Raw genomic sequence first — 21,911 nt, forward strand, 5'->3', positions numbered from 1 at the left:
GTTAAAGCAATGAACAAAAGTAAACGCTATCTTTACCAATAAGCACAACGTATTTACAAGTTATAAAACCCATCATAATGTACTGTACATGAGCCGCTGAATCTGTTTTCACATTCACACGAAAAGGAAAAGGAACTGTCAAAATACAACCACTCTCCACTCTCTTATCTCGAGCATTTGCTGCTCCATGAAGAGAATATAAACATTCCCTCTATGTGTTGATGTCGCTTTGCTTTTAATGCCTGCGGCCTTCGGGCACAGTTCTTGCCACTCTGTGCAGATAGAAAGTCGCAAACAACAGGAAGGACTTCGGAGTGTAGTTCTGACAGTTCATTCATCTTTGCCCATTAAGTAAAAAAACAACAGTTCACTCATACATTCGCGTTCAACACACTCCCTCATCGTTACGTGTTGAGAAAAGAAGAGATCCACGGAGAGTGGTCCTTTGGAACACAAATAAGCTGACGAAATGTGCGAGATCGACAGGAACCTTGTACTGGTAGATGATAGTCGTTGAGAGGCAGTGGTGAAAATTTTGCAAAATGTTATCCTTTACAGGAGTATTCATCGACGGATATCGAAGTGTTTCCTGGTCATGGAAGGACTTATTTTCTCGGTTCGGTACTGAAAAGAAGTAATTTGCCGTCCATTCTGTTGGTATAAACAGATAGTGCGTTTTGGAAAAAAGTGACTAGAAAACAAAATCGTCTGAGAAATTTTGAAGGGGTTTCGGGTTGCGGGGGTGTTTAAATACTGCTTAAAATCGACACGAGAAAATTGTGAAAATGTCTACAGTTAGTGAACAGGTAATGAAAAATTGCAGCACAGTGAATACGAAAATTTTCAGCACCTTGTAAAAAGGAAGGGTTACCGCACTTGAGCCTGGGCATTATTTTTGGTGCGTGTTAACTTTCCAGTTGAGGCTTTGTGTGTGCACTACTATTAGTGAAAATCGATTTTGTTTGAGTTACAGCTTGTGAGAAAAAAGGCTTCATAAAATTATTAGTAATCTCAAACCGCTTAAAACAAATGAGAAGTGTTGAAACGAAAACGCAAAACAGTTGTAATATTATACGGTGGAAAGTTTTTTCCTTGCATCGTAATGAGTTCACTGGAATGAACACCTACGGTCGGAATATTGGTCTGCTTTCGTAAGATTTTATACCAATGTTAATTTTAAACCCACGAAAAGTTGCCGTAGGTTATACGATTTGCAGTAGTCTGTGGTTTTTCTCACGCTAGACATTGACCCACCCTTTGGAGACACCCTTTTCGGGTTCGCATCCTGCACAAAAGGAAGTTTTCTACTGTGGGAAGAACGTAAACTTCAAAACGCTTCCGCAATACCTTCTTTCCGCGGGGCAGTGCTTACACAACACAAGAGAATTTGAATTCATTTTTCATTTGGACAAATTGGGTTTTGGACACTATCAATGGTGAAGCTGGGTTTAGGCGCTTGGGGTCATAGCTTTTAATGGGTGATATAAAGGCGGAATAATCTTTGATGATAATTTTGAATGTGGCAAGCATGATGGGGGATAAAAAAATTAACCCCAACGAAGTTACAATGTAGACTAGTAATTGTTTTTTAATAATAATACTCGAAGTTATGTGAAACAAATTACATAACGAACGAATTCCTTAAGGTTGACACGCAGGCACAGTGGTACGAGAGCTCAGCATCGTAAAATGTTGTCATTTACTCTCTTGATTTTCCTGATTTCATAAATGTCAGAAGGAATTTAGTATATAAAAAGTCTTGAGGAAAATATGTGAAGAAAAAAAAAGTCTTGAGTAATGACAAGTTTTAGTTCGGAACCTCAAAGAATGATAATGAATATCAGTTCGTAACTCAACCGCTAGTGGCGCTGCAAAATCTAATTTTCATTATTGCACTGTGGAGAAAAGATGTCTTCAGTAAAGTTGTAAATTTTTTTTTTCTTCACAAATAATAAAGTTGTAAATAGTATCATCAAAAAAAAAAATTGCTTCAGACAATTTCCTTCCATTTCTTTTTGTTTTGGAGATTTATTTGATTGATTTCAGGAGCTTTGAGTGGTGGCTCGTGCCGAATCGAGAATTTTTCTCCACTCTCCTCGGTCCTGGGATGCTTACCGCCAATTTCTTAGGCGTCGTGACACTCGCAGATCCGGTCCAACCTGGTCAAACCACCTAGCATTTTGGGTCCTTCTGTTCGGTGGGGTCCTTGAAAAGAACCGGTTTCACCACAATGTCGTCCGGCATCCTCGCGAAATGTCCGGCCTCTCACAGCCTCCCGACCTTTATCAGGAGTACATAGGAATCTTCTCAAAAAATAGTGCCTGCAGTTGGTGATTCATACATCTCCACCAAATATTGTCCATAACACTTTTTGTTCCAATACGGCCAGTGCGCATATGTATATGGTTTCAAGTCCATAAAGAACTACTGGTCTAACTAGTTTCGTTAGGGAGCTGTGTAACCGCAAGGTAACCGAGTCCGCTTTGTTAAGCGAATATTCGTTGGTTCGAATCTTTGTAGAATCAGGCCATTCGATGTAAAAAAAAAGAACATAAGCATGGGTTTATTCTCAGGCTCCCCTCTACTTACCCTTCCTTTTCACTGAAATGTATAATACCTTTGCGTGACTTCCTCTTAACCAAAATATGTCCATCTTACCAATAAAACAAACTGGTCAGAAGGACACACGACGACACTCCTCCAGGAAAATACAATTGGTTATATTTGGTAGGAGTAACGGGGCTCGGTATAGTAGAACATTAAGCGTGTAAAAGGAAGTGTAAAATCACATTACACACAAGCACTGATAAAATCATATTAAGCATACCATTTCTCAATAGCGGTATTGCGAAGAATCAACGATTCTGGTCGCAGTGAGGAAGTCCATCCATACAGGAAAAAAACAAGTTTCGTTCGGCACCGTATGCTCCTAGACTGAAGCGTCCTGCGAAGGCCAAAGTAGGCCCGATTTGCAGATTGAATACGTTGTTGGATCTTCTTACTTGTGTTATTGTCGGTGTTTAACGTGGGAGGCGAATACTGGTTTCTCTCGAGCCGCTCTCTTTCATATACTTGATTTGACGCAATAATTTCTAGTCCAACTCTCCTAGCCTCCTCTTTTGATCTGGCGCAGTTGCCTCCGCCGTCGCAAAGTTTCTCGTACTAACAGGTCGTCTGTGAAGCCTATGAGTTGACTAAGGTTGCTGAAAATCGAACCTCTCAAAAGTAATGTTGAACAACGTGCAGGGTAGACCATCTCTTTGTCTCAACTCTCTCCACGCTTTGAAGGAATTCGAGAGTGTCCTCGATACGCACACGTTACACTTCACCCCATCTAAGGCAGCTTTGATAAGTCGTGTCAGTTTATCCGGATAGTCGTGCAATATTTGCCATAGCTAGTTACAATTGATTCTATCATACGCTACCTTAAAATCCACGAAGACGTTATGTGTGGGTACGTTTTGAAGGATCTGCCGGAGAGTGAAGATTTGATTGAGAAGCCAGCCTGGTACTGCCCTGATAGTATCTGTTTCCTCCATATCCTGGAAATTACAGTGGAGTGCCGTTACCAGTGCCTTTTTGCCGTGTTCATGAAGGATTGTTCTTCAGTGACCCAATTTTCCATCCGATCTCCAGGGTATCGGAAGATGGGGGACACTGTTATCGTCTGTAGGCACTCCAAGTTAACATCCCTTCTGCTTCGGTATTGAAGTGCCCATCGAAGAACTGTTTCCACCTATCGTTCAACGTCCCTACACATATCTGGAATCGGTGTGTAGCCCTTACGGGATTGGTTTACCTTCTAGTAAAACTTGCGCGTGTCATGCCTCATCTATCGTCGAGAGTCGAAGCACGTAGTTCCTTCGTGGAAGGTAGTGCCTCGTCAAGTAAGAGTGCGTAATTTTCGGCAGCTTATGGGTCAACTGCCGGATGATTGGCCAAAGAGAATAGTTTTGAGGTGTGTGCGTAGGTAGAGCGCACATGAGCTGCTACTAGGTGGTGAACTGAGTCTATATCCACACCTAAAATGGGGCGTATATTTGTAATGTTCGAAAAACACCGACCATCAACGGAAAAGATTTGTTGTTCGGTGGTCAGGTGAGTTTCAGGTGGCTTGATGGATATCTTTGCGTGAAAAAAGATGCTTCCAATCAGGCCAAGAGAAGCTGCGTAGGGCCGTTGTCGTTCGTGTCGGTGTGTAGGCTATGAGCCTTTTTTGTCAGTCTATATATCGCTTCCCTACCAACCTGTGCGTTCACATCCCCGAACTTGTGGGTAGCACCTTGTCAGGCGTTCGCTCGCTCCGGGACAGAAGCTGTTGTGAGCCACCCTTAACCTGGGACATAGACGCTCAGAAAGTTTGGGATTTCCTCCGAGGAAGTCAGTCCTTTGTCCCCTTTCTCAGTCAGCATAGTTACGACCGAGAGCCCACCACGTGTTGATTCATGATATTCTCTTGGTTACTCGAGAGGAGGAGGAGGTATAGATGAAAGTGAATATAAAAGGCGGTTGTGTTCTACTTTTTACACAAAAAAATGTTAAGACTGTCTTTTCACGACATTACCTAAAAATTTTATGTTCAAAATTATTTGATCTGCTAACAAATGTAATCACTGGAAAAGTATCAGCTTATAAACCTCGAAACTTTTAATATACTCACTTTTACACCGCTGCTATACTCCTAGTGGTCTAATATGGAATGTTTTGACAACAAACTGTTTCACCTGTTAAAAAGTTCGTTACGATTCGGTTTGACTCAAAGTAATTATTTTTTATGGGGGCCGCGAACTGAAATTTTATTTTGGACACCAACTTCCAAATTCGATGTGGTTAGGTTGCGAAATCGTTTGTTTAAATTGGCTGAATTGACCGTGTGCAGCGTTTTCAAGCGTTTTTATGAACGGCATACTACCAATTGGAAGGATCGTAGAGGAACTAAGGGTCGGAAGCTGCGTTCGAAGGTGTTGAGAACGATTGGGGTAATCTCGGGGCTGTCGCGGGGTCAGTCAAACCGTCAGAAGATGTCGATATTTTCCGGTCAGTAAGCAACCCAATAGGAAACTAAAACAGAACCTAGTGACCAATGGACGTACCCGGAAGTTTTGCAATGAGGTTCAGAATAAGTATGAAGGATTAATCCTCATGGACGACTAAATGTACGTAAACAGGAATTTGGGGGAGCTTCCCGGTCAAAACTTCTAAGAAGCAACTCAATATCAAGTTCCTAGCAGATTTCAATTCGTTTTTGCCAATAAACTCGCAAGAATGCTCATGATATGGTAAGGTGTCGAAATTCCAGGTACCTGTCAGCTTAAATAATTTTGCAAATAAAAATCAAAACCCATTTGATCTTACTGAATCCAACGCTAATTGGAACTCTATAAACAAATGGCAACTCTTTTTTAATTTTTCGAGAATCTGTTGTGAAGCAATCATTTCATCCGCTGAGAGTGTCGCTTCTTAAAATTATACTGGTATTCCCCAATAAAAGTTACAATTTCCATTTACAGAACAATTTGCGAGAAAAGGTGTTAGTCAACGTGTCGCACATTCGTTAGAAACTATGCACTCGGATCGCCGGCATGGGATGGATCACGTTATTTTATATCGTACCTGATTGGACGCACTTCGCTGTAATCTATACTGTCTAGCACAAGTCGAAGTTCCGATGTTTCAAGGACTAAAGGGCGGCAAAAATATTGGAATGAGTAATGCAATGACTACAACAATCGATGAGTTCAAGTTCACACGCAGCCAGATGAAGTCCCTATTGACGAATCCGATTATGAAGTTCCTCACTAAGAATCGGAGGAAGAAATGCTGGGGAGAAACAGACCCTGAGATGACCCCTTCGCAACAAACAAGTGAGATTATACGGAATCATGCAAGTCGCAGCGAATGGGAACCTCATAATGAAATCTATGGGAAAGACGACAAGAATCACTGGCTGTCTGTTATCCGTGATGTACTGCAATTCGTGGAGAACAACCATGTGAGGTGGATGGTCCAGCAGGAGTAAACCCCTTGCAGTCCGCGTGAAGAAATACGCTGACGGAAGTGTTGTGCGGCACAATACAAGGTTGGTCTAGAAGGAGTTCCTTACCTGGTCTCGATTATCACGAAACCTATGCACAAGCTAAAAACGATTCGAATCACTCTAGCAGTCCGATGAGAGGATTAACCATACGCTACATAGATGTGAAGTTGGCCTTTTTACATGGTGTAATTTTCAAGATGTCAAGGCCCCCATATGCTAGAACAAGAAGCTGAACTTAGTACTGATCATGGGCGCAAATACGGGGGGGCTAAGGGGGGCTACAGCCCCCCCAAGCAAGTTTTAAGCCCCCCCTAGAATTTCCCAGAGAATAACTGTAGTCAATATAAATACATCCCATACTTCCTATCAGAGCATCAAAATCAACACAAATTGAGAAGTCATCATTCATTGGCTGAGAACTAGTACTGTGCCCAGGATCGATTCTCAAACCTAACTCTCTTACTTACCTTACTAATAAGACGAGTGCCGTGGTGGCTCATGCTGTATCAAGGAGTTGTTGCCATGCTGGTCGGTTTAGGGCTGTGTTTCGCCAGTTCCTCTGACGTCTCATCACCCGCAAGTCTCTTTCGATCTGGTCGAGCCATCGCGCACGCTGCGTCCCCTTGTCCACAGGGTTGCTGAAGAGAAGTGATTTCACAAAATCATCGTCCGGCATCCTTACGACGCGACCGGCCCACCGCAACCTATTGGCTTTCGCCAGCTGTGCAACGGGGTTCTCTCCAAGCAGCGCGTGCAGCTCATGGTTCATGCACTGTCGCCATTATCCGTCGTCTGTCTGTACTCCATAATAGATAGTCCGCAGCACCTTCTGTTCGAAAACTCCAAGCGTTGAGGCCAGAAGCGTTGATGTATCGATTTCGTAGAGAACTACCGGTCGTATCAGCTACATCGTCAACTTTTTACTTCGTCGCACTAGACTCGATCAAAGTGGTCATGCCAATACCCCCACCAGAGAGCCGTCGATGAGAACATGGTCAATTTGGTTTGTTGTACGTTGGTCAGGTGATCTCCAGGTGGTTTCGTGGATGTCTTTTTGGGGAAAGCGGGTTCTGCGGACTGCGTCTGCGGGAAGCTGCGGGAAGCTGCGAAGTTGACGCATCCCTGGCCGTTGTCGTTCGTGCAGGCTGTGCGGGCTAATCACCGGCTTATATATGTTTTCCCTACCGACCTGAGCGTTCATGTCCACAATGACGATCTTGATGTCTCTACGTGAGCAGCTATCGTAGAGTTTTCCCAGCTGTGCGTAGAACGTTTCTTTCTCTATATCGGGACGTCCTTCGAGAGGGCAGTAGGCATTGAGGATGGTGTAGTTGTAGAGCCGGCCTTTTATTCTCAACAAACACAACGTGTCGCTGAACGCCTGCCACTTGATCGCACGACTCTGCATCCTGCCCAGCACTATAAAACCGGTACCCAGCTCATTGTTTGTGCCGTCGCTCTGGTAAAATTGTGCCCTGCGGCCACGAATTCGCCGTACCTTCTCTCCTTTTCGGTAAAGCTCCTGGAGCGCAACGATGCCGAACTGGTGAAGTTCTAGCTGATCCAGCAGGATCCGGTCGGCATCCGAGGCGTTAAGCGATCTACTGTTACATGTACCGTGCTTCTAATCGTCGGCCTTATTTCGTCACTAGATCATTGCGGGTAATTCCGGTTCGTTTTCAATTCTTGATTGTTCGTAGTATGTTTATTTTAGCATGCTGCTTTGCTAAGTTCCCACCGGTTTCCCAACCTTCTCATGGTTGCTCGTATTCCAGTCGGTTACACGTGGAGTTAAGAATATGGCATTATGCCTTGGACCACACTGGGATCTATTTTATGCCGACTAGCACGGGTGTACTGCTGGTACGCACTGCCCAGCCGTTTACTAAACCTAGCTCGCCTCAATATCGAATCAGTGTCAGCTGAAAGAGATGGTCAAGATATTCAATACATCTTCGGAGATTTATTCCCGATTAAAGTGATTTTGTCTTCTGTTACGACACTACTTTATGCGTTTTTAAATAGACGCATTGTAACTCTTTTTCCTATTTTTTAAATGAAGTGTATGAAAACTAGCCCCCCCTAGAAATTTTCCTTAGTTGCGCCCATGGTACTGATGAAGTTTGTGTTCAAGAGATCGTAAGACTATTATTTATGCACCCAGAACGAACAGAGTGAGAACGATGATGTCTGCCTGGTTATATACGTCAAGGAGCTGTTGATCACGGAAGCACAGCTCAAGACGGTTGAAGAAGTGTTCTTCAAGATGACGAATAGCGGCGAGCTACAGGGGTTAGACAAAATGACTGAAACAGGCAAAATTTTGTCAATTTTTAAATAGCCAGAACTTAACGGAAAATGAATCAATTTTGATGAAACCGGTTTCTTTTCACTGGAAAACTATCCTGGTTTCCTAGTATTGCTTCAGAACTTGACGTGATCATTGGACACCGGAAATGTTCCGGATTTTAAGAGTGTGTATCGAAATGTGCATTTTTGCAACGTGCAGAACTTATTCTGATATCTTGCTGCTTCTAGGTTTATATGTTTTCAATAAACCAGAATTAATTCCGAGTTCATTGGTACCCAAAGGTTGAAAATCTGTCGAGGAACCATCGAGATATGAATTTATTAATTATGGGTGGCAGTTTGGCAGTTTTTTCTCGTGTTGGGAACAATTTTCCTTGGGCACCCAAGTAAAACGCAATGAATCTTTGTAGGTGTGTAGGTGTGTTGGCACAAGCAACTTTGCAAACTTTTTTGAAAATTTATTTGAAGTAACATTTGAAAAGGTTTGAACTATTTTAACCTCTTTCTTATAAATCAACATATCTAAATAATGACGAGATATAGTGCATGGTTGTCCTTGGATAACTTTTAGAAAATTATCTAAACTTTTATTCAAAAATATTGAAAAATTCTAATTTAACATCCTACACTGAAAAAATATAATGTTAAAAATTCAAAAGTAGGGCGGGGGCCTAGCGTGGTTGGTAACGTCTCCGCCAACCACGCTCGACGCCTGGGCTCAAATCCCAACGCCGACATAGGTGTCGATGCACATAGGGGTATTTCAAGTGAAAAGTTGGAAACAATTATTTTCAGGCGCAATAACGTTGAAATTTGTATATTTAGCAGTTCTTATGTCTTTAATATGAAAATTACAATTGAAAGATAAATAATATCCACATAGCAGTGATAAATAACTTTTCTTATATAGATTATTCAAAATCATATATACATCGGCTCGAGAGAGGCTGTTAGCGTCAATAGAATTGTAGCACTAGCCTTGCAATTTACCTGTACACCAAACAGTTGATCACGAAGTTATGATCAATAATAATAAACAGAAGGTCGAGATCCGAATCAGAATGTAGCACTGAGGATTTTCTGTTATGTTGACACCTTTTATACAGACTGCACAAAAATAAACGATTGCCCAGAAACAGATTACTTCTATTACTCAAATGCTGTGCTGATGCTGTCCACCTGCGCATTAAATCTGCTTCAAAAATACTCATTCGCTGTTTAAGCATCTTCCGCGATTTCAATGAACATTTCATTATTCGGAATAACTTCGCCTCCAAAAACTCAAATTTTTTATTCCACGATGTGGCAGAGGATTCTCGGAGCCATTTCCAAAGAAGTTTCTTCTGAAAGATTTTTTCAGTGTCTGAAAACACGTCGGAATTCAAAAAAAAAGTCATAAATTAAAAAAAAATATTGCATAGGATTGTACTATAAAGTCATGATATATCCTAAATGCGCAAACATGCGCAAGTTTATTTTTCGTTGACGTGTTTAAGAACACTCGTATCTACTCAAAAATGAGTTTGTTTGCGCACAGAAACGTCCAGAACATTGAAAAAAACCATTTCGAAGCTTAATTCGAGAGGTAAAATTTCCAAAACTGGCAATGCAAAAAAAACACGTCAACAACTCATCAAACCCTCCATCTAAAATATTCAAAACTTAATGCATACCTTTCATTTGAAGATCCATATTTGAAACAGGTCAACTTAAATCACCAATATTATGAATTCCACCGAAAAAATCACAAAATTTCGTATTCAAAATCTACTTTGCTTTTGTCTTGTAGTTTGACAGCTGTTGTGAGCCAAGAAAAAAACAAAAAAAAGCGAAATAGTTGCCATGGGATACCCCCACTATTTATGAGTCTAGTGGCATTGATAATGGGTGTTCAATAATAATTTTGAGTTTTGCAATTTTTCCAACTTTTGCACACAAATACCCCTATGGTTGTGGGGTGGCGTGATCCACTCACAACCAACCCAACTGGTCAAGATTCAATCCTAGCCGACACCGAGAGATTTTCTGAGGCGAAAAATCTCTGGGATCACGCCTTCCATCGCATGAAGAAGTAAAGCCGTTGGCGCCGGTCTGTTAACTAACGAGTCGTGAGTTAGGGTCCTGGGTGGAGTCGCCTCCCTGGGCGTCGGTGTATGGCACAACAGCAGTGGCGGAACTAGACCGACGGAAAATAAGCGAGAATTAAAAAAAATAAAAAGTGATTTTAAAAATATCGGTTATTTCAATTTTTTTACAAATGAAGGTTTTAAGAAAAACAACTTAGTTGCCTAAAACTCTTCAGAACAAACCACAGAGGGTCATTCTGTGCCGAACACGCATCAGTACTGGACGTGTTTGGTGATCGGTCCGATAGAGTATAAAACAAAAGACGTGTGAACAAGTGTTGGCATTGTTTGCCTGGTCGAGTGAAATAAATCCGGGTTCAAGGTCGTGCCTTTGTGCAACTGTTTCGCATCGTGACTGCCAGCTGGTGCGCAAGCCGATTTGGCTGCTGGCTGGATTGTGCTACAGCAGTGGACGAGACACAAACGAGGAAAAAGAAGAAGCCATCAGTGTCAGCGAGTTGTATCGCTGTGTGGAGTGATCTCACACCTGGCTCGCTGCTGGTGGCTGTTTGGTGCTGCTGTATTGGTGCTGCTGGCTGTAACGGCTGCTACTTCGAACGATCGGACAACCAACCTTACTGGAAGGGAGAAATAAAAAGGTACGTGTTCTTGTCAGCGCTAGTGCGCTAGACTTAGCGCAATGGATGTAGATCTCTCGCCTCCCGCGCCACCATCCCCGAACCCCTCTGACCCTGACCCTTCTGTTACCCCCTCCCCTGTTCATTCTTCAGTCCCCCCTCGCCCCAGGCTTTACCCAGACGGAGCCCAGGGCAGCTATACTGTTTATTTTCGGCCAAAGGCAGGACCGAAATCGAAAAAGTTGAACCTCTTGCAGATTTCTAAAGACCTGACGAAGGAGTACAAGGGCGTGACCGAAATTTCCAAGGTCCGGCCTAACAAGCTCCGTGTCGTGGTCGGTAACCTGAAAGAGGCCAACGATATAGCTTGCTCTGAGCTCTTCACACGCGAGTATCGCGTTTACATACCCGCACGAGACGTGGAGATCGACGGTGTCATAACCGATTCGAGTCTGTCCGTCGAGTGTATACTGCAAAGTGCCAAAGGGTGCTTTAAGAACAAAACGTGTCCCGAAGTAAAGGTGCTCGACTGCAAGCAATTGCGGTCAGCATCGATCATCGGTGGCAAAACAGTATACACTCCGTCAGACTCGTTTCGAGTTACGTTCGCCGGGTCTGCACTACCAAGCCACGTCTCGATCCACCGGGTTCGTCTCCCTGTGAGGCTCTACGTGCCCCGCGTCATGAACTGCCTGAATTGCAAGCAGTTAGGCCATACAGCCGCTTACTGCTGCAATAAGGCACGTTGTGGCAAGTGTGGGGAGTCTCATGCGGAAGATTCTTGCAGTGTTAACGCTGAAAAGTGTATTCACTGCGGAGAAAATCTGCATGAGCTCTCGACATGTGCGGTGTACATGCAGCGCAGGGATAAAATAAAACGGTCTCTCAAAGAGCGTTCAAAGCGTTCCTACGCTGACATGCTGAAGAAGACCGTTACCACTTCTCCCGTTACTTCGAACCCCTTCGATCTGTTGTCCTCTGATGAAACCGATTCTGACGATTCACCAGCGGGAGCGTCTTACGCCAATCCTGGGGAGTCTAGAAAGAGGAAAAATATTTCCTCTCCTAAACTTCCCAGAAAAGGTCCTAAGATTTCTCAAAGTGAAATGAAAGTTACAAACAAACCAAACAGTGCTGCGGAAAAACCGAAGCAAACTCCTCCTGGGCTGGCAAATTTAAAGTCCCAGAAGGAGTTCCCAGCACTGCCAGGAACATCTAAAACCCCAGTTGTTCCTTCTGCACATCCAGTTGATGAAACAAACTCTGGATTAGTGAAATTTTCTGACATTGTGGACTGGATTTTTGAAACTTTCAATGTACCCGATCCAATTAAAATTTTTCTTACAGCATTCCTCCCAACAGTTAGATCATTTTTGAAGCAGTTGACTGCCCAATGGCCTCTCCTTGCAGCGATTGTATCCTTCGATGCCTAATTCAACTGCGTATATGAAGGATTCTATCTCTGTCTTACAGTGGAATTGTAGAAGTATTTTACCAAAAATTGATTCGTTTAAAGTTTTGATAAATAAAAACAAATGCGATGCATTTTCCCTTTGTGAAACTTGGCTTACTTCAAATATTGATCTCAACTTCCATGATTTTAATATTATTCGCCTTGATCGAGACACCCCATATGGAGGAGTACTTTTAGGGATTAAAAAGTGCTATTCTTTCTATCGTATTAACCTCCCCTCGATTCCAGGCATCAAAGTTGTCGCATGTCAAATGACAATACAAGGTAGAGAGCTTTGTATTGCCTCAATATATATTCCTCCCAGAGCACAGATTGGGCAACGGCTGCTCTTTGATTTAATAGAACTTCTTCCCTCGCCACGTTTGATTTTGGGAGACTTCAACTCTCATGGCGTGGCTTGGGGTTCCCCATACAATGATAACCGCTCCTCTTTAATCTATAACCTTTGCGATGACTTCGACATGACTATTTTAAACAACGGTGAAATGACACGTATCCCGAAACCTCCAGCGCGCCCAAGCGCTTTGGATCTATCCTTATGTTCGACGTCGCTACGGTTGGATTGCACATGGAAGGTAATCCTCGATCCTCACGGTAGCGACCATCTGCCTATTCTTATTTCATTTACTAACGGGTCAACTCGCATGCGACCAATTGACATTCCGTATGACCTCACACGAAATGTCGATTGGAAGTTATACGAGGAAATGATTTCAAAAGCGGTCGAGTCGATTCAACATCATTCACCACTTGAAGAATACAACCTCCTCGCGGGCTTGATTCTCGACGCCGCGTTGCAAGCCCAAACGAAGAAATATCCCGGCGTAACGATCAAAGAACGGCCTCCCACTCCGTGGTGGGACCAAGAGTGCTCCGATGTCTACACGCAAAGATCCGACGCGTTTAAGGCCTACCAGACGGGAGGTATACCTGGCGACTATTTACGGTATTCGGAGCTTGATACCAAGCTTAAAAGCTTGGCTAAAGCAAAGAAACGTGGATATTGGCGTCGGTTCGTGAACGAGACGTCGAGGGAGACATCGATGAGCACTCTTTGGAACACAGCCCGAAGAATGCGGAATCGCGTAACGGTCAACGAAAGCGAGGAGTCTTCAAGTAGGTGGATATTTGATTTTGCCAGGGAAGTATGTCCGGACTCTGTTCCTGAGCAAAATATTGTTCGCGATGCGTCTCCGGGCCACGACGCGATAGAATCACCTTTTACGATGGCAGAATTTTCAGTTGCCCTCCTGTCCTGTAACAATAACGCGCCTGGATTAGATAGAATCAAATTCAACTTGTTGAAGAATCTACCCGGCAATGCCAAGAGGCGCTTGTTGAACTTGTTCAATAAGTTCCTGGAGCAAAACATTGTACCGCAGGATTGGAGGCAAGTGAAGGTGATCGCCATCCAAAAACCAGGGAAACCAGCTTCTAATCACAACTCTTATAGGCCGATTGCAATGCTATCCTGTATCCGGAAATTGATGGAAAAAATGATACTCCGTCGTTTAGACCACTGGGTCGAATCAAATGGTCTACTATCAGAAACTCAATTTGGCTTCCGCCGTGCCAAAGGGACGAATGATTGTCTTGCGTTGCTTTCAACAGATATTCAGCTGGCGTATGCTCGTAAAGAACAAATGGCGTCTGCGTTCTTGGACATTAAGGGGGCTTTTGATTCCGTTTCTATTGACATTCTTTCGGGTAAACTTCACCGACAAGGATTTTCTCCAATTTTGAACAATTTTTTGCACAATTTGTTGTCCGAAAAGCACATGCATTTTACGCATGGCGATTTGGCAACTTTTCGCATTAGCTACATGGGTCTTCCCCAGGGCTCATGTTTAAGCCCCCTTCTTTACAACTTTTATGTAAATGACATCGACGAATGTCTGGCAAATTCATGCACGATAAGACAACTTGCAGACGACAGTGTAATCTCTGTTACAGGAGCCAAAGCTGCCGATTTGCAAGGACCATTGCAAGATACCTTGGACAATTTGTCTGCTTGGGCTTTACAGCTAGGTATTGAATTCTCTCCGGAGAAGACTGAGATAGTAGTTTTTTCTAGGAAGCATGAACCTGCTCAGCTTCAAACACAATTAATGGGTAAAACGATTTCTCAGGTTTTGGTACACAAATATCTTGGTGTCTGGTTCGACTCTAAAGGCACCTGGGGTTGTCACGTGAGGTATCTGATGAAAAAATGTCAACAAAGAGTGAATTTTCTTCGTACAATAACCGGACAATGGTGGGGAGCCCATCCAGGAGACCTTATAAGGCTTTACCAAACAACGATATTGTCTGTTATTGAATACGGGTGTTTCTGCTTCCGCTCCGCAGCAAACACACATTTGATCAAACTGGAGCGAATACAATATCGTTGTTTGCGTATCGCCTTAGGTTGCATGCAGTCGACCCATACGATGAGTTTGGAGGTTTTAGCTGGAGTACTACCATTGAAAAACCGCTTCTGGAGCCTGTCTTCTCGTATTCTAAACAAATGTGAGGTCTTGAACCGTCCCGTGATTGAAAATTTTGAAAGGTTAATCGAACTTAATTCTCAAACCCGTTTTATGACATTGTATTTCAATCACATGTCCCAAAATATTAACCCTTCTTCGAATATTCCAAATCGTGTCGACTTATCAAATACTTCTGATTCTACTGTGTTTTTCGATACATCCATGATAGAAGAAACTCGTGGAATCCCGGATCATTTACGCGTGCAGCAGATCCCTAAAATTTTTTCCAATAAATATCGAAACATCAACTGCGACAATATGTACTACACTGACGGATCACTTCTTGATGGGTCCACTGGCTTCGGTATCTTCAATAACAATTTAACCGTCTCCCATAAGCTCGATAATCCTGCTTCTGTTTACGTCGCAGAATTAGCTGCAATTCAGTACACCCTAGGGATTATCGAAAGAATGCCCACGGACCATTATTTCATCTTTACGGACAGTCTCAGTTCCATTGAGGCTCTCCGATCGATGAAAGATGTTAAGCACTCTCCGTATTTCCTGAGGAAAATACGGGAACATCTGAGTGCTTTATCCGAAAAATCTACTCAGATTACCTTAGCGTGGGTCCCTTCTCACTGCTCGATACCGGGTAATGAGAAAGCGGACTCTTTGGCTAAGGTGGGCGCAACAAACGGTGATATTTATGAAAGACCAATTGCCTTTAATGAATTTTTCGCACTTGTACGTCAGAATACGATCATCAGTTGGCAAAATGCTTGGACCAGAGGGGAATTGGGAAGGTGGTTACATTCCATAATCCCCAAAGTATCGACGAACCCGTGGTTCAAGGGGTTGGATGTAGGTCGGGATTTCATTTGCGTGATGTCCCGGCTTATGTCCAATCACTATAGATTTGACGCGCTCCTCCGTCGTGTTGGGCTCGGGGAAAGTGGTATCTGTGCCTGTGGTGAAGGTTATCACGACATAGAGCATGTGGTTTGGTCATGCCCTGTACACCGTGACGCCAGGTCTAAATTGATAGCTTCCCTGCAGGCCGAGGGTAGACAGCCGGCTGTTCCTGTTCGTGATGTCTTGGCGAGCCGTGACCTATCCTACATGTCCCTTATATACGTTTTCCTGAAATCCATCCATGCCCCAGTCTAGTCCCGTTCCCCTCCGTCTACACCCAACAAAACGACAAGAACACGTTTGAACCTTAAGCACAAAACCAGCAACCAGACCCCGCACAATAGAACCAGGACCCAAGGACTACGAGCCTCTGTCCCAACTCACGACATCGTGGCTCAGCAGAACGAATCCATACATGCCATTCGACGATTATCAGACGACCATTGAACAACAAAACACTGATTGGAAATCCCATGCTAGTTTTAAGTTAGACTTAATTTCAGCTCGAAGTCGGCAGCGAGGATAAAAAATTTGCTTTAGTTTTTAAGTCATCAGATATAATTGGCGCCGTTAAACATTAAATTGTATTTGTGCCGTGTCAAATAAATGTTATGTGAAGAAAAAAAAAAAAAAACCACAGAGGAAACTCTTATAGAAAAAAAAATTTCTGACAAAAACTTGTTCGTGTACTATGTATCTATCAGCAAAAAACTACACCAAACATATTATAAATTCACATCTCGATGATTCCACGACAGATTCTCAACCTTTGGGTACCAATGAACTCGAAATGAATTCTAGTTTATTGGGATCATATAAACCTAAAAGAAACAAGATGTCATAAAAAATTCAACGCGTTGCAAAAATGCACATTTTGACACACATTCCTAAAATCCGAAACATTTCCGGTGTCCGTTGGTTCCGACGAATTCCATAGTAGGTTTTGGAATTCAGAATAATTTTCCAGTAAAATGAAACCAGTCTCATCAAAATTGATTCATTTTGACGTTGGACTAACGTCTATATCGAAGTTAGGCACCTGAATTTGAAAATCTAGTAATTCAACCGGGGAAAACCAGGGAAAAGTGGTCAGGTTTTGAGCGCTTATATATCAGTCATTTCTTTTCAGAATTTCGAGGTTTTGGCATCAACCGATCAGAAATTCTTTTACGGTTGAATTTATGTAACAAAAAAAAACCTATTGTTCGAGATACACTATTGAAAAATTGATAAATCACATCGATTGTCTAAATCATACCGAGCAACCAATCACCACCTCTCTTCACAAGCACAGTCGACACTAACGGATACAACCGATCTGACTTTGTAAACAGTCTCGCAGCTTTCAACCAATAACGAGCTCGCTTTCGGTAGCTGCAACAGGTGTTTCAACACCGTTTTAAAATGCTTCTTTTATCATTACCACTGAACAGATTCTAAACACCAATGGCTTGATTGATAGGGGAAATATTGCGCAAGATTGTCATATAATAATTTAAATATGTTTTCGATACTAAACTAGTTAAAAGTTGTGTTAAAAGTCGTGCACATTCAACCAATCACAAGCTCGCTTCTTGTTTGCTCGCGGATGGATTTTTGCTTTGGGCTATATAATAGCCTGTGTCGTCTCATAGCAAGTGGAAGGCCTCATCAGTTAACAAGTGGAAGGCCACCAGGCCGGTCTTGTATAATCAGCAGCGGTGGCTGATTCCAGCGGCCAAACTGAGCTGCAGCAGAACTAGAGCGGTGGTATCAGGCAGCAGCGGCGGAGGTAGTGGGCAGCTGCATTTCTTCATTCAGTTCGGTTCTCCTTCGATCTGAGTTGGACCCCACCAGCGGTAATCCAATTCAGATATCGTTGGGTGAAAACTGCACGAAACTGCCAGAACTGCCAGAAACTGCACGAGCCAGCACCGCCACTAGGAAAGCTACCGCCATTTAGTGTGTGTGCAGTGTGCACATATAGCGTATGTGCATCTGTATTGCTATGACATTTGCGATGATAGGGATGGCGCTGTTGCGTGTGTATGGCTAGCTATAGCGTGTGTAAGACACTAGCATGTGTAGCATATTATGGCTATTGCGTGTATATCTTCAGCGTGTGTACGGATAGTTATAGCTTGTGTGTGGATAGCTGCTGCGTGTGTAATGATTAGTTATAGCGTATGTATGGATAGAAATAGCACATGGTTGGATAGCTTATGCGTGTGTATAGATAGTTGTATCGGATGTATGGAAAGGAATAGCGTGTGTATGGATAGCTTCGGCATGTGTGTATAAAAAACTATAACTACAGCGTGTGTATGAATAGTTTTAACGCGTGTTTAGATAGTTATAGCATGTGTGTGAATAACTATAGCGGGTGTTTATCGAAGATTATTATTGTCATTGAAAATATTAAAATGTTTTAACGAACACAGTTGTGAATTTGATTTTACAGCAGCGTTTTAACTTCTTCAGCCAGTCTTAATTCATCGAGGAAAAATTACTACCTATGAATGATCAACACTTATTTACTAGAAATTTGATTTAGATCAAAACGGGTTCTTTTGAGTATCATAAATTATTGGTAAAAAGAGTTGCAAGTTTTCTCAATGAGCATTCATTAAATTTTCGTTTTTGTTTCTCGGTGCGCGGTTTTGATTTTGTTTCTCGCACACAGAGAAAGAAACAAACTTGTCGCTATCGTGAAAAATAACAAAACAATTAGAAATGCTCTAAATCACAACTGAAGAAGTTAAGATATTATCCTGTCACTCGCCCAAACCTTGATAACAACTACCAAAAAACGTGTGATTGAGCTCTTGCTATATTGAGTTATTGAACCAAACGTTTTTGTTTTTCAAATACATGAAGTTATATGCTGGGCTGGAACTAACCTAGCATGAGTTTTATCGATTAAATGTCAAACAATTTTCAAATTTAAAATTTTCGTTTGAATCGTTCTGGGCTCCAATTTCAGATAGTTTCGTAAAGTTTGCTCTTTGCTTAGATAGGAAAATTTTACCAATTCGCTCAATTAAATGATTGTCTTGGTAGTGCAGCAAACAAAGGGTTGATTCGAATATGTATGAAATGACAGCGATTAAATAAAAGATATCCATTCTTTTAGTATATATTATTATTTATAACGTTTTAACGTCTCAGCATTCAGAAATGCACTGTTAGATAAAATTGCAGCAAATACTAGAGTTGCAATTCTCTCTATTATTTGTTTTAATGGAATATAAGAATACCGTAGTCCAACGTCATGCGGTCGTGTCTTGAATACCACCCTCCTACTTTTTCGTAAAGTTCTGACTATTTAAAAATTTAAAAAATTTTGCCTGTTTTAATCATTTTGTCTACCCCCTGTACACTTTTTTTGGTATATTCACCAACAGGCAGGCAGGGTCCCAAATGGTGTAACTTAAAGCTAACAATTAAAATATCTTCAGAGAGTCAATACAATATTGCATATTACAAACAATATAACATGTGAACTAGTCAGATCTTGAAAAAAAAATAAACGATATCGCCGACGGAGAAGCGTTCGAGGTAAATTAAAGTCGAATACAGCAGATACTCTGTTGAACAACCTTTGGAGACCAACCATTGCGCCAAAATTGCTGTAGTTGGTTCGTTGAGCAGGCAGTCGTAGCATCGAATTGTTTCGCAGAGCACGAGGTCGCACGTTTATATTTACTTGTTCCAAAAGAGCGGGACAGTCTATGCGGCCTTGTAAAAGGTCAGTGGTGAACAATGCCCTGGCTGTGTCTCTACGGACAGACAGAAGCTTCAAACGAATTAATAAGCAGCGACTTTCATAGCTTGGTAGATGGAAGCGATCCGTCCATAGCAGTTTACGAAGAGCGAATCTCAAAAAGCGCCGTTGAACTGATTCTATTCTTTCCACGCCATTATTGTAATGAGAAGTCCAGACAACCGAGCAGTACTCCAGTATAGAGCGAGATAATGCGCAATACAATGATTTAAGGCAGTAGATATTCGTAAAGTCTTTAGCGATCCTGAAGATGAATCCCAGAACTCTAGAGGCTTTGTCGACAGTGAACGAAATGTGAGGCTTGAAAGTGAGCTGGGAATCCAAAATTACCTACCCCCAAGTCTTCAACTTGGTTTAAGCGCTCGATCTGAGTTCCTAGCAAAGCGTATGTGTAATGTATAGTCTGTTTTTTTTTCGCGAAAATGATATAATCGAGCATTTGGATGGATTAACGTCCATACGGTTCAGATGGCACCAATCGGCAAAAACATCTAGCTGGCGTTGAAGAAAGTGACAGTCTTCAATTGTATGAACTTGAACATAGAGTTTGAGGTCATCCGCGTAAGACAACCGTGGCGCTTTAATAACTAGGTTCACGTCATTAAAAAAGAGCAGGAAGATTAGCGGTCCTAAGTGACTTCCCTGCGGTATTACAGACGTAGCGTCAAAATAAGAGGATTGGTAATCCCTAATAGCAATGGTTAGACGGCGACCGGTAAGGTACGATTGGAACCATAGTAAAAGATTCCCGTTGATTCCAAGATTGTCAAGTTTTGCAACGGCTATGCGATGATTCAGTTTATCGAAGGCAGCTGTCAAGTCAGTGTAAATGACATCCGTCTGAGCACGTTTCACCATACTGTCACTGATGTACGAAGTGAGGCAAAGTAAATTAGGGGCGGTGGAGCGACCGGCTGTGAATCCATGTTGGTCAGTGCTTATGAAAGATTTTCAGTGAGCGAGCAAAGGCTCCATGATGACAAGCTCGAACAGTTTGGCAACAGCACAGAGCGATGGGATGCCACGATAATTGCTCACATGGTTTTTGTTTCCCTTCTTGTGTACTGGAAACATGTACGCCGATTGCCAGCAGGACGGGAAGACACCGAAAGCGACAGATAGCTGGAAAACATGCAGAAGCGGAGATATTATGTTATCAATCTCCGTTTTAAGAAACGTCGACGGAATCCCGTCAGGACCTGGGTTTAATGATGCTTTGAGTTTGCAGCAGGCTCTAGAAATCATCGTCGCGTCTAAATGAAAAGTGTTCAAAGTTTGACCGGATCGTGGGGTATTACTGGCGGCACGTTCGACGTAATGATCGCTCAGTATCTCGTCAGTGAACATGCTGGCAAATTTCTCGGAGAAAAGCTGACAGTTGTCCTGCGGGTAGGTTGCATCCTTACCGTTGAATGTCATAGAAGAGGGTATACCACCTTTATGTCGTTGTTGGTTGACGAACCGCCAAAACTGCTTGGGACGAGACTTGAGCTTTCTCTGTAAATCTTGATGATATCGGAGAAAGCATCGTTTCGCAACACTTTTGTAGGTGTGGTTGATTCTCACATAATGACGTTTTAGGGACAGTGTACGGTGCTTAGTAAATTTTTTCAAGGCAGCTCTCTTCTGGGATTCCAACTGCCGAAGTTCTCTCGTTTGCCACGGCTGTCGGAGAGCAGGATGCTGGCACTTCTGTGGGACGTATCGATCGATGGCGTAGGCCAATACGTTGGAGAAAGTTTGAGCGGCGATATCGGCATCGACGGAGTCAAAAATAGAGTTCCAGTCGAGCTCGGAGAAAAATTCAGCGATTTTCTGGTGATCGGCCTTGCGGAAGTCGTAAGATACGGTAGCGGATGCAGTGTCAAGGTCGCGTTTCAATTCGGCGTTTATAGTCACTAATAATGGTGGATGGTGGGAGACTATTTTAACCAATGGAGCAGGGGCCTCGCATAAATATGGGTCCGTGTCCTGGGCGCTCACAAAGCAGAGGTCTAAAATGCGGTTGTTCTGGTTGGTAATATGGTTAATTTGAGGGAGTGTGGCTGAGCTATAGCAATCTAAAAGTAAAGCTGCGTTAGGATGGATGCTCGAATGATCCAAGTCCGGAAAGAGAAACCCGTCTCGAAATTCTCTCCATGAAATCCGGGGCACTTCCTTGGCATACAAATTGTGTAAGACTAGAAATTGGGGAAAAATTCTTTTAGGCAACTAGCATTCAGCAAACCCTGAAGAAGTTC

General features: G+C 42.7%; 1 protein-coding gene across 6 annotated transcripts in view; it reads left to right on the forward strand.

Moving 5' to 3' along the window:
• The first annotated feature begins 275 nt into the window (after positions 1–275).
• LOC129719985 (tight junction-associated protein 1) overlaps positions 276–21,911 on the forward strand; it is a 93,194-nt gene continuing 71,558 nt past the window's right edge. For 2 of the 6 annotated variants that reach the window (XM_055671389.1, XM_055671395.1), the window contains exon 1: positions 276–806. In XM_055671389.1, coding sequence (XP_055527364.1) covers positions 786–806 — 21 coding nt within the window. In that variant the 5' untranslated portion in view covers positions 276–785. Of the gene's footprint in view, positions 899–10,683; positions 11,073–21,911 lie in introns of those variants that run through there. The other 4 variants (XM_055671390.1, XM_055671391.1, XM_055671392.1 and 1 more) reach the window with 4 other exon arrangements.

Source organism: Wyeomyia smithii, chromosome 2 (assembly GCF_029784165.1).
Source record: "Wyeomyia smithii strain HCP4-BCI-WySm-NY-G18 chromosome 2, ASM2978416v1, whole genome shotgun sequence".
NCBI lineage: Eukaryota > Metazoa > Arthropoda > Insecta > Diptera > Culicidae > Wyeomyia > Wyeomyia smithii.